Raw genomic sequence first — 13,618 nt, forward strand, 5'->3', positions numbered from 1 at the left:
ACCCTTTAGCGTGAAAGAATTCCTCCCGATGTCCAGCCTGAACCTCCCCCGGCACAGCTTAGACTATTTCCAACCTATCGCTGCTTGCCTAGGAGTAGATTCCCACCCTCACCAGGCCACAACCTCTTGTCAGGTGGTCACAGGGAACGAGAAGACTCCCCTGAAACCTCCTTTCCTCCAAGCTGAGCCCCCGCCAGCTCCCTCAGCCGCTCCTCAACAGACTTGTGCCTCAAGATTGTGCACCACTAGATGTGGTGTCAGGGGGAGCAGCTTCAGGCGCAGCTGGAAGCTCCTGGCCCACGCTCCGAGCCGGCGGCTGCGGGAGGAAAACCCCAACCCCCAGCAGCCCCGGCTGCTGCCGCTCCGTGAGGGGAGCGCGGCCCGGCTCCGCCCCGCCCCGCCCCTCAGGGGCGCGGCCCCGCCCCGCGCACGCGCGGCCGTGCTGTCCGCCTGTCAATAAAGCTTGAACAAGCGCCGCGCCGGGGCTGCCGTTTTGGTTTGGTTTTTTTTTTTTTTTCCTTTTCTTTTAATTGTAGGATTTTTTTTCATTTTTCATTTTTTTTTCTCCTCCCTTTTTTCTTTCTTTGAAGGAACTTTATTTTTTCCCCCGCGCGCACGGGGATGCGCTGAGGCCGCTCCGCCCGGCCCGGCCCGGCCTCGGCATGTCGGGCAGCCGCCCGCCGCACCCCGCCGTGCCGCCCGCCGCCACACCGGCCTCCTCTTCCTCCTCTTCCTCCTCCTCCTCCTCTTCGGCGTCCATGGCCCCCGGCTCGTCCTCCTCGGGCGGCGCGGCGGCGCGGCCCGTGCTGGTGGCGGCCGCCGTGTCGGGGTCGGGCGCGGGGCTGGCCCGGCTGGCGGCGGGGGCGGCGCGGCCCGGCGGCTCCTCCGCGGCGCCGGGGGGCGGCGGCAGGAAGAGGCCGCTGCTCACCCCGCTCTGCAACGGGCTCATTAACTCCTACGAGGACAAGAGCAACGACTTCGTGTGGTGAGCGCGATATGTCGCGATATGTCGGTGGGGGAAGCCCGGGCGCCGCTATGCCGTCGGGAAGCCTGGGGAGTGTGGAATAGCGGCAGGAGGAGGGAGCAGCCGGCAGCCCCTCCTGGCGCTGGAACGGCTGCTGCCCTCCGGGGATTGTGGCTTAGGGGTTTTCCCTCTTTTGTGCCTCTATCAGAAATAGTGTGGCCAGCAGGAGTAGGGAAGTGATTGTCCCTCTGTGCTGGGCTCTGGTGAGGCCACACCTCCAGTCCTGTGTCCAGTTCTGGGCCTCTCAATTCAGGAAGGACGTGGAGCTCCTAGAGCGGGTCCAGAAGAGGGCAGCGGGGCTGGGGAAGGGGCTGAAGCACCAGGACCAGCTGGGAGGGGAGATGAGTAGCCTAGGGAGGAGGAGTGACTCTGCGGGGGGACTTTATCACTTTCTAGAGCTCCGTGACAAGATGTTACAGCCAGGTGGGGATCAGACTCTCCACTCTGATTGCTAGCAACAGGACAAGTGGACACAGTCTTATGCTGTGCCAGGGGAGGTTTAGATTGGATGTTAGGAAGAATTCTTTCCTAAAAGGGTTGATTATATATTGAAATGGGCTGCCCAGGGATGTGGTGGAGTCACCATCCCTGGAGCTATTCAGACAACTGGACATAGCACTCAGTTAGTTGACACCATTAGTTGACATGGTGGTGTGGGGTCATAGGTTGGACTTGATGATCTCAGAGGTCTTTTCTGGTTTTGGCCCGATGTAGCAACATTGCATCCACCCTCTCTATTTTTAAGCAAAATCAGGTTATTCCTGGCAGGTTCCTCCTTGAGTGCACCCAAGTTGTTGGAAAGGCCCTGCAGCACGAGATGTTTCCTCACAGCGTTCTGACAACACAGCAACTGCCTTGTTTTCCTGGACAATGTGACCTCGAGTGGTCTGGAGCCCTCTCATCTTTGCAAGAGGATTCATCAAAGGATTAAGTGCCCCTCTGGAAGGGACTCCAAGAAGCCTCATGATGGTTGATAGCTCCAGCAAAGGTGGCTTGGTTTGCCCATTTGCTGGGAAAGGTTGTCTAGTTTGAAACAGCAACAAGTTTTGTATCAGGCAGGCACCTAAAACCAGATTAGTAGGGAACTTCTTCTGTGATGGTCTAAAGATTTTACAGCTGTTGTTTTCTAGCATCCAGCCATCCAACTGTAGCTCATAGCTGGAAATCACTTTTCAACATAATTGGCAAACTGAGGCCCATGGTTTGAGAACTGTTGGTAATTTGTAGTTTTGAAGAAAACCTGTTGCTGGCGGGTTTCAAACGTCCCAACACAAGAAGTAGGTTTGATTTTTGTAGCTGGCTGGATGTGCTAAAATGTGAGAACAGGAAGTAAAGTTAGGTGTTTGCATCTGAGAAAGGCAAACAGGGAAGAGGTAGTGGGAAAAAGATCAAGTTGTAGCAAAGTCATGTATGGAAAGGCAATAGTAAAAAAAAGAAGATTATAAGTGGGCCACTGCTCCCAAGATGATTTTGATAGCTCTAACGTAAGCTCTGATATACAGGTGAAGATTGGATGTGAGGCATCTCCCAGAGGACAGGTATTGTCTCAAAACCCTGTAGACTTAACTTTACAGCTTGTAAAGTGTTTAGCAGAGTTGATAGGAAACACCTTTGCTACTGAAGTGAAAACCTGGAGCTGCTAAGAAGTTAGTAGCAGAAAAAACAGTAAGTAATTCTTGTTAGGAATAAGTAATAGTCAAAAATTACTGCTTATTACTGTAGTTAGTAGTTTGCCAGTAGCAGAATAGGGATGAGAGGACTGCTGTCATCAGCTGATGCCCTGCTCTGGTTCTAGGCCATGTTCGGTGGATTTAAGAGCTCCTGGTGTGAGCTTGGTTTCTCACAGGTTTTCTGGTCGTTGGATATGAACACAATAACAAGTGCCCATTCTCCTCTGTTCCCTCTGCTCTTACACTGTGACAGTAGAGCTCTGCCAGCATGGCTCCCTGCTCTTTCCAGTCAGCTCTCATGTCCTATTTTGTTGTCTGTTGTAGAAATGAGGGGTTTGGAAAGGAAATTACACCATAACCAATTTGTACACTTGATGTAGTTTTAGGTGGTTCAGAAAGCTGAGGTTCTTGCTTTTTTTTTTCGTTTTTCTGCAGGTAAGTACTGTGCATGCTTCAAGGAGAGCCTGTAATTAGCTGTTTTCTCCTCATTGAGAAGCACTACTGACTGAACAAGTGAGAGGAAAGAAATCAGCCCAGTAGTACTCAGGGCAAAATGTCTCTTCTTAGTATTTACAAGAGCCACATTGAGCATACTGAAGTGCAGGTCAGAAGCTTTATGAGCAGACAATGGTTATAGTTAACTTGGGTTTTTCACTGCTCTGTATTTCTGTGGGCTAAAGGGCTTGTTCTTACTTATTATTGTTCTAGCATCAAATAACAGTATCTGTCTTTTTTTTAATTTGAGTTAGCAATACAGTTATGTAGAAATAAACCAAACTGGGCAGCTCTGCAGTTTTGAGCAATGTCCAAGAAGGCAGGTGTGTGTTAGTTTAAATAATTGATTTAAACAAGCTTTACATATCTCAATGTGAGAAACAGAAGTCTTCCCCCATACCCTTTTTGCCTCTGTAAGGATAACTCAAGATGCTGCCAGATGCAGAGAGCACTTGATAATTATTCTGAACATGAACTGTAAGTTGCTGTTAGCCACAGCTGTAAACTCAGTGGTAGGTTATGCCTGTTCCAGGTGGAAGGTGGGAAAGAGTAAAGAAGTTTGGGTGAGTTTGGAACATCAAGGAGCAAGTGCAAATTCCCTCAGTATTATTAACATGTGTGACCTCCCTGCTTGTCTTCTGAAAGCACTGTCTCAAGTGAGGCAGAGGCTCTAGGGTAAACATTGTCTTGTGTTGCTGCTTTGGCTTGTGAAATGTTTAGCAAGTGTATGCTCAGGAGTTTGCAAGTGTGTCCTGTTTGTGGTGTATGTCACCTTCTGCCTGAAAATGTGTAACTCCAGTCAGGACTGCAGATAGGTCTGACTTAGTGGACAACTTTATTATAAAAAGGAAAAACTTTGTTTCTTTTAGTGCAGGCTGCAGAATATAAAGGTATTTTTGTACTGCTTCTGTAGCCAGGTGTCTTTCCACTTGCCTGGAGAATGTCTGAAAGGGACTTCTCTAATCAGATTATTTTCTGCTCCCCAGCAATGTAATTGCTTATTTTTCCCGGGCCTTGTATTAGCTCTCCCAACTAGTGGTTGACTAAACCTCTTTAAAACGAGTTACTATCTTCTTAGCTCCCTGAATGGGCTGGATCTTACCTGTCTCTTCAGTGGCTGCTTCACACCAGTCCTTGTTTCTGAGCTCTGGCACAAATCATGTATGGAAGAGGGGCTGTTGCATGCTGATCTGGAGATCAGCACCCAGTACCACAGCTCAGCTGTGAGAAGGGCTGTATGCCACCTGACTTGCAGGTTCATGGGTTTTTAAAACCAGTTCTTTCCTCAGCTGGTTACCTGTTAATCCAGGCATGGGCTGAGTGTAGTTGTTCCATTTTTGTGGTCTGGAAAGTAATTTTAGTAAGGAATATTGCAAATTTGCCCTTGAAGTCACAAACTAAAAACACAGCAGGCTGTTTGCATACCATGTACAAGGAGTCTTACTACCTGTTATTATATTAGAGCTTCATAGTGATCTTTAACCTGGCCACCTTCCATGGGAAGCAAGAGCCTGGAGCAAGTCCTGATCTCTGATTAGACCAGAGAGGAGCTGAATAGAAGGCAGGCACTATAATAAATCTTGTTTGCTGTTGAAGTGTGTTTAAATATAGTGATCACTTCAGCCAGGTGTTGGTGTAGCAGTAGGGTGACATTAGTACTCTTGAGAGGTGCCTGGAAAACAACTGGTAAAACTTAGAGCCATGAACTTGATTAAAGTAGGTGTTTAAAATGTTTGAGGTCTGCCCTGCAGAGAAAGAATGGTAAACCTTTGCAGTGCTGGATTAAAAAATAGTGTTTATTAGATAATAGTGATGCCTTATTTCCCAGAGATCAGTGACATTTTTTACTTGCTGAAGTTATTTGCATCCTTTTAACCTGACTCTGCTGCTTAAGACAAGTAGAGAATAAGCTACCTCATGGACAGAAGCCTTGATTTCACCATACTTCTGCTTCTCTGTTTCAGTGTATGCTACAAACTGTAATATGTCGCAAGTCCCCATCGCTCCACTTCTTTCTTAACTTTCCCTTGGTGTTAGATTAGTTTCAGACGACTGTTGCGTAGCAACTTTTACGTGTTGCAGTCAGCTTGGCTTCAGTATGTATTAAACTATATCAGTCTTGTTTCCACTTGTAAATCAGGGAGCATTTCAGGGGAAACAGTTCTTAATGGAAACTTCAGTACCTTTAATGATGTCCTTGGTACTGAATAGCTCTATTTGTTTGCTTTGTTTTTTCTCAACTGTTTTGGCTTTGTCACTTCTCCAGTCAAACTGGTATGAAGGAGTAGTGTGGGAACAGTGATCTCGTGTGACTGGCATGTTAGGAAGTAATCTTCCTATTTTAGCTCTAATTTATGATCTTCTCCTGCAGACAGAGGAGCATTACAGCCTTGTTGATTGCTGCAGGGCATTAGGGCATCACCTCTGGCTCTGTTCTGTGGGGAATAGCAGTTTCTAGCATGACAGAGCATATACCTCAGTTATACAGTGTGAATAGAAGAAGGTGAAGAAGTTAAACCGTTCATCACCAGTGCCAGTGGGGAGAAACTACCCTCAGATACTCATCTAACCCTAAGTCTTTGACTTCCTCTTTTAAAGTCCAGCTAACAGAATTCAGAGATACTTTATTCTCCTGCTAATAATCAGCCCGTGCTGGCTGAGTTTGCTTGTGATTTATTCTGACTAAGCAGTGCCTTGAAACTAAATAACTTGAAAAAGGTGACTTGGACTCCTGAAGTTGGTGCTACTCAAGACAAGTGTAGAAAAAGGTCTGTCAGGGTGGAAGAGGGACAGATGTATGTTAATTATTCTTGAGGCCTCGTTTGAGATGGCTCAGTTGGTTCAGAGAGTAGTATTCTGGTTTGATTCGTTTGCCTTTACGTTGTGTTTGTACAGGTGATTTGGTGGAATATTTAGGATAACCTGGCTTGTATGTTAGGCTGGACAAAACTTTCATGACAGCTGTGTTTTCTACTATGGTGATTCAGAGCAGGGGCTTGCTTTAGCAGGGGCCACAGCTTTGCCTCTATGTACTTAAAAAGTATTTAAGAGTTGCTTCCTCTCTCCTGTTTTTGTTAAGATTTGTTTTCTAACGGGTTAACAACTATACGTATATAGAGTATATGTTAGTATATTCTAAAATAGACTACAGAATGGGGGAATGCCTTCTGTGGATATGCTCCCCTCCCCTGCTCAGACAAGCATTGCTTTTTTCCGTTTCATCTGGGTTTTGGATGCAAAAAAATTTCCTGCTTTGCAGAAGTTGTTAACAGTTTATTAACAGCTCGTTCGGTGAGAACTGTCTTGTTGGCAGAAGGTGGGAGGAGGCTGTTTCTGAAGAAAACAAGTGCTGGTGAAAGCCTCTCAGAACTGAGATTGGTGTGGACTTGAGGGAGTGAGAGGAGCGTTTGGATCTCTGTAAGGCATTGAAAACAAGCTGAAGGTTGTTACACAGCTGATCCATGTGTTATAGGCAGAATTGTGATGTTGCTGCCCATACCATCCTGCTGGATAGCTGGCCAAGACCTGGAGATGAGTATGTATGTGACAGCAGATCCCACCAGTTTTCAGGGACAGCCGCCACAGGAGTCACTGGAAGTACGATGGATGCAGCTTTCCTTTTCTTTCATTTGTGTTTCATTTTCCTTTCGAACATGTCACAGACAGAGGAGCCAGGCTTCTTCCACTGCCCATCTCACTGGATTCCTGTCTCTCAGGTTCCTGTGGAGCACTGCTTGCTTGCACATCCTTCTCTTCAGGTCCCTGCTTGGTTCTTGGCAATCCCTTGCAGGGAGTTGGCAGTGCTCTGGTCGCTAACTAGTTATTCTACCTTTCCCATCTTTGGCTTGGTGTCACCTGCTGCCTGTTGGTTTCATCCTGCTCTCCTGCAGGCACACCCCCTCGTTTGTGCCTTCTCCACCCATTTATTAGTCCTTGTTCTCATGGCATCATTGCTATTTCTGATCTTCTCTGCCTCTTTAAAAATTATAGATAGCTAGTGTCTGAAAAAAAAAGGAGAGACTAGTTCTGGTATAATTTATAAATACATTGTCTATTCATGTAAAAAAATCAGGGTTTTTTACGTTTTGTTTGAACCCTAGTACAGATAGTTAGAAGACTCTTCTGCAGCCTTGCTTGTTGAAGATTCTGTGGCTTGGTTTGTGTTGTGTGCAGGTGTTAAAAGCTTAAGGGTGAACACTTACTGGTTTCTAATTGTAGCAAACTGCAGTATCATTTAGAGTTCAAAGACCTGTGGATTGCCCTTTTGATCTTTATACTGCTTGGTTGCTGTTGCACCAGTATGTCCTTTCATTTTACATATAGGAGATTATTACCTATGCATAATTAGATGGTTGCTTTGAGTTAATAATACTTTTCTTCGTATTTTAACATAAAAAAGACATCTTTCTGATTTTTGTTTTGCTTTGTTTTCAGTCCCATCTGTTTTGATATGATTGAGGAAGCCTACATGACAAAATGTGGACACAGCTTCTGGTAATATTTGGTTTCTTGTATTGCTTAAAATGTCCATCCCTTACAGCATGTGCAGACAGGTGTTGCTGTCATTCTCTTTCATTCTGAGCTTGTTTCTTTTCTGTCTTCTGTCCCTACACTGAAGGAGGAGGTAAAAATAAATTTTTAAAAAATAGGTACCTGTTAGATAAAAAGAAAAAAATCCAAGTATCTTTAACAAATAGTGCTGTGCCACCATATTTCCTCTGTAAAGAAACAGAATGTTCATAAACTGCTGGTAACACCCACTATCCAGAGTCAGAACAGTTAATTTACCTTTATTGGCATCACCTGTACAGAGGTGTTGAGAGCAATGTTGGCAGCTCCTCCTTGCCTTTGTGCAAGACTGTGCACAGTTTGAAGTGGCTTGTACATTGTATATTGCAATTATTTTAAAACTTGTAAGAGAGGATATGCTTCAGGCTTTCCTGTTATATTGAATTGGCCTGGCCCCACTTACTTTTCAGTGTGTTATCTCTGGCTGTCATGAAGAGCAAATGTTTCATGGAGAAGTGCAAGAACCCTCTACGGGCATTTCTGGAACCACTTGCTACTTCTCCTCTCTGGGGATTGGTATAAATGTTGAACCATGATGTCCTATAGTGTCCTGTCTATGTTATACTCCTATGGCATCTGCTGATTAGAAATAAACCTTGTAAGAAGTAATATTATAGTAGTATAAAGTACTTTCTCAAGCAGATTCAGGTAACTCTCAGAAGAGTTTTGATTTGCAACAGGTAAGATAACAGTGAATTTTGTGCCCTCTGTGGTAACACTCTATTGCTGTGACTTGTAACTTTTTAGAGGTCCAAGATGAGAAGCACTGAAATACCTTTATTTAGGAGGAGTGGAGCAACATTACTATCTGGTGTCTCTATCAGGAGCTGATATCAAGCAGGTTCTTAGTGAGATGCTTAAACCTGATGCTAAAGTACATCTTCTCATTCCTCTGTCCCTCAATTCAAGAGTGAGCACCTCCGAAGTCACTGATAGTGAGAAAAGCAGATGTGGGGGGAAATATGAGAAGTTGGTGAAGGTGTTTCCTCTGCTCAATTACCTAAAATGCTTTTAATGTTGATTGCTAAGTATTCAGCTAATCTAGAAGAGTTGCTTCTGAGTAACTCAATCTGTTTGTTACCTCCTCTGCCTGTGGAAGTGGTGGGGAGCATGAATTTGATATGCTATTGTGGCTGGAGTATCCACATTGCAGTAATCCTCAGGGAAATAAGAGTGAAGTACTTGACTAAACTTTGTAATCCTTGCCAGAAACTTTTGCTTTCTGCTGTAGCACACTCTGAGTTCAAACACTGGAACATTTTGACTCCACTGTAGGTTCTTGGCAGCACAGCTTTTAGCTGGCAACACAAACAGTGAACCTTGCCTAAGGCTGCTATTATTTACCTTGTGCTTATGTTTTGTTCCTTCGTGTGGGCTCACTTGTTTTGTTTCTTGTTTTTTGTTCTTGAACAGCTATAAATGTATTCACCAGAGCCTGGAGGACAATAACAGATGTCCCAAATGCAACTATGTTGTGGACAACATAGATCATCTTTATCCCAACTTCTTAGGTGAGCTTTAGGCTTGTTTGCATGAGAAACCTCTTAGTTATTAAGGAAGGCAGGCACTTGTAAATTTGTCCTGTAAATGACAGTCTTCTGGATGTTGAAAATAAAATCCAAATAGCATCCCCTTGGTTGTCATTTTTATGTAAAAAAGGTTAGTACTCTAAATTGTTAATACTGCGCTGCCTCCAGCAGTCCTATGTGCTTAGTGACAGTAGTGAGATTAACTTGCTGCTGTTTCCATACTAAGAAAAGCAAAGCTGTTTTTCTTATGGCTAGGGATGTGAATCTCTTTACTTTTATTTTCTTGCACTCTTGTCTGCCTAATAATGAAGAACTTGCCCTGTTTACAAAGCTTGGACTCTGAAAGTGTGGAGGCTGTATTAGATACTGTGCTATTTTGGTTGCAGTAGTGAGGCCCACATGATGGATGTAGGTGTAAAATTAGATACAGAGAAAATATTCATACATATACCTACATGCAATCCTAATTGCCTCTTAAAGAGGGAGTACATGTTGCTAGGTGAAAATAAATTTTAAAACTTAATTTTGTGGAATTATGTATGTAGCTAAGTTAAAATGTAGTTAAAGGAAACACATTGCATTGTGAAATAGCAAATTAGAGCAAATGTTGATTTCATGTGCTGAGATACTGATTTAATAATAAATGTCTGAAAAGCTACAGTAGCCAAGGAGTGGTTCAGAAATGGGTATCCTGATTTAGACCTAATCATGTTGTGCTGGAGATAGTGCTGAGGCAGGTCTTGGAGTACATGGTGGGCCAAAGAGTGTTTTCACACTTCTGTGTCTGGGAATTTGAGGTATGTGTTGGAGGGGAAAGAGCTTGTGTGTATATGTGTGCAAAGGGTTGATGTTATCTTTCTCTTTGCATTCTCCAGATTGGCATAAAATTAAATTATAGCAAAAATACATCTTTAGAAATGCACGTGATGATTCAAGGAAAAAGTTGTTCTATTCAGCTATGCTTATTTTTTTGGCCTATAATAGAACATTACTTGATTTATCTCCCTTGTGCTCTTCTGTGATATGCTTTTACCTTGGAGTTGAAAAACTTTCTCAAGGAGCCGTGGGTGTTTAGGAAAAAGAACTGAATCAATCTGGAGAATGTGTAGGCTTTGTATTGATGATTTTTTAAAAAATCTTTATATATGTTACAAAAAAACCACCAAGGAATAAAGTGGTAAGGGAAAAAAGTGGAAACTTATTCTATTGTCTTAATTACTGAAAACTATCTTACTGTGGAATTAGTAACTAAAGTGAATATAATGAGGTAGAATCTTACATACTGGTTTGGTGAAGTTTAAATCCTTCTCTTTGACATCTTATTTATGTTTTTTTTTTTTTAGTTAATGAATTAATTCTTAAACAGAAGCAAAGATCTGAGGAGAAAAGACTCAAACTGGACCATTCAGTGAGTAGCACCGTATGTTCCAACTTTTTTACTTTATATTTCATTAATGATTCTGTGCTGCATATGTAATTACATGACTTAAGTGACAAGAGATTGTACTGTTGAGCTGATGCTTTAACTTGCTTTAAGAGGGAATAATACCAGTATCAGTGGCAGTAGATCCCCTCTACCTTGTTAACTGCAGTTCTTCCCACCAGCAATATGTGTAGAGAGAAGCTGTGTTAGCATAGGCAAGTGTCCTTTGATGTACTGCATATAACCTGGGAAACTGCCCATGGAAGTACACTTGTTTAAAGTGTATTAATTTGTATTAAAGTGTAATAATTTTCGTTGAGTGTTGGAAATTACAGCTACAATGAGAACAGTGAATGATTAGAAGTGCCACGGGCTTGTCTGATCACATGTGAGAAGCTGTGTTCTGTCGGGAGACTGGAGGAATACTGATACCAACCACAAGAGGGAGAAAGATACATTTGGAGTCTGGTATTCTGGTTCAGATGCCACATAAAACTGCCTGGATATCTTCTAGACTTGCTTCATGTCACAGAATCAGAGCAGGATCTCTGTCCTCAGTTCATCAGGACCTCTCTACAGTGTAGGAATTTCCTATTTAGTGCATCACAACACTACAGCACCTGTGGATGCTCTTGTGCATTAAGATCAAAAAGAATGTATGACATGAGCCAATATTTGTCCTACTATGTCTGACATCCTTGTCTTTTGTAATTCATAAATAAAATGGCAAAATAATATTAAAAATAATGGAACACCTGTTTTTAAAAGCTTATATTAAAATGGTATTAATTTAAGGGCTGTGTTGCAGAAGCTGGTGCTGTCAGTGTTTGAAAAGAGCATTCTTTAAAGATTCATTGGTTTACTCACAGTTTTTATATTCATTATAAAATATGCATATACCATGTTTACTATAAAATATGCATAAACCAGATAAGGTTTGAAGTGCACACAAACTGACCTGAAGGCATGTACAGTAGCTTCTTGGAAATTGGGTTTGCTCTTTGAAAGCTATGCTTGTAGATGCACCTGTTTTTGATAACTGTCAATAACTGGACAATCTACCATGACTTCATGCCCAAACCAGTGACGTTATTACCTTTTGGCAGCAAATAAAAATTACAGACATCTATAAAAAGAGTAATGTTGCTCCTGTGCCCCTTCTTTAATGTGCCTTGTATTACTTTTGGTATTAAGGGAAGTCATCCAAGACCCATTGCAGCAAATGCAATAGTCATGGTCTCATTAAGAAATCATGTTAAAGCATGTTTGAACATTTGAGTAGTTTAGCAGTAGTACAATTAACTAGTGCATTAGACTGTTAAAATGTGTCTCAAATCCTGTTCACTTGCTTAAAAATCACGGGGTTTTTTTCTCAGTTACTCCAGATTGAAACTGAGTTTTTGGCCTGAGTAGTTTCCATAGGTTCTGTTGAGCACTGTATGAAAAGTTGTATATTCTATATGGATGTTACATATTTTATTTTTCTTAATGTACTTAATACAAAAAGGCTACAGCCCTTGAGAAAATATCTGATTTAGACTGGATGGTATTTCTCATTCTTGCCAATTTAAATAAATTGATTTAGTGTCATAGCTTTTCTAGGACAGGATTTTTTAATCCAGCTTTGTTTCTTAGATGTTCTTTAGACCTTTCAGCTGTTCCTGTTGGTTCCTGAGGCTTTTTAATGTAAGGCTGTGCTAGCATTAACCTATTAATTCAGGTTTTCCTGTACTTAGATACTTTTTTTTTTTTATTGATAAGAAAAAAAGAGCCTTCAGGGAATAATGGGCTGTATAGTACTATTTTGGTCCTTTGAGGATCCCCCGTAGCTCCAAGCTGTTTAAATGAGATCAACCTGATGAGCTCCATCTTCTTCCCATCTTACACATTTCCCTTACACTTAGGAGGAGTAATGTGAGAGGTGACAGTAGAAAAATAAGCTGATACTACCCTCTTTGATTTGAGTTTAGCATGAGGGTTTTACCTATTACTTGATATTTAAAAAATTAAAAGGTATTGGTGCATAATAGTATTTCAGATTTAATCCATCAAAGCTTGGATAAATGTGGAGGGTTTTTTTATTCTCTCCAAAGAAACATGTTCTCAGAAGCTGGGGCACAAATCAGATAAAATTGTTGCTGTGAAATAATCTTTTCCCAGCAGCGGCAGCAAATATGCTTTCATGAAGCACGAATATATTCCAAATAAGATAAGAAGTTCCACAGTAGGTCAGAGGAGCCATATCCTGCACACATGGCAGAACAGGGAATCTAGATGCATGAAAACTGGGTTGCAATTTTACGAAGAAATTAAATATTGCTGTGTTGCTTTTAATAGCTGTTGTTGGATGGCTTATGTAGCCCTGGATGGCTTGCACTCACCATCTCACATCTCTTGTTCTCTTTTTAGAATGGCCACAGGTGGCAGATAATTCAAGATTTGTTGGGAACTGATCAAGACAATCTTGACTTAGCCAATGTCAACCTGATGCTGGAGCTGCTGGTGCAAAAAAAGAAGCAGTTGGAAGCAGTAAGAAGTTTCTCTTATTCAAATGAGCACTGTGTATTTAGGAGTTTTTTCCTTTGGATACCTTTTTCCTGGAAGCAAGATTCTGTTGGTGAATTTTCAGTATTTTCTCTTGTGTTTTGGTGTTTAAAAGGTGACTGTTTTGCTGACCTTTGTAGTAAAGTAACATTTCAGCTGTGATGCCCATAACATGCTTATAATGCTGTTGGTGGCAGGGTTGTATAAACAAGCAAGGAAAACAGAAAAGGATAAGAGAAAATGACTCACAGAACACAGAAAAGCACGTGAAGAAGTTTGCTAATTTTCTGTTGCACAAGTAAATGTCAGATCTTTATTAGTAATAAACATGAAGAAATCCAGAATATAGGTTAAAGAATAAACA

The 13,618-nt window shown here is 42.2% G+C and overlaps 1 protein-coding gene across 4 annotated transcripts in view; it reads left to right on the top strand.

The window, feature by feature from the left end:
- Positions 1-417: 417 nt before the first annotated feature.
- The window catches only part of COP1 (COP1 E3 ubiquitin ligase), a 125,450-nt gene continuing 112,249 nt past the window's right edge, over positions 418-13,618 (top strand). The window contains exons 1-6 of one of the 4 annotated variants that reach the window (XM_053950681.1): positions 957-985; positions 3,130-3,298; positions 7,624-7,683; positions 9,172-9,269; positions 10,631-10,707; positions 13,120-13,239. In XM_053950681.1, coding sequence (XP_053806656.1) covers positions 7,640-7,683; positions 9,172-9,269; positions 10,631-10,707; positions 13,120-13,239 — 339 coding nt within the window. In that variant the 5' untranslated portion in view covers positions 957-985; positions 3,130-3,298; positions 7,624-7,639. Of the gene's footprint in view, positions 986-1,792; positions 2,013-3,129; positions 3,299-7,623; positions 7,684-9,171; positions 9,270-10,630; positions 10,708-13,119; positions 13,240-13,618 lie in introns of those variants that run through there. The other 3 variants (XM_053950679.1, XM_053950680.1, XM_053950682.1) reach the window with 3 other exon arrangements.

This window comes from Vidua chalybeata, chromosome 9 (assembly GCF_026979565.1).
Source record: "Vidua chalybeata isolate OUT-0048 chromosome 9, bVidCha1 merged haplotype, whole genome shotgun sequence".
Taxonomy (NCBI): Eukaryota; Metazoa; Chordata; class Aves; order Passeriformes; family Viduidae; genus Vidua; species Vidua chalybeata.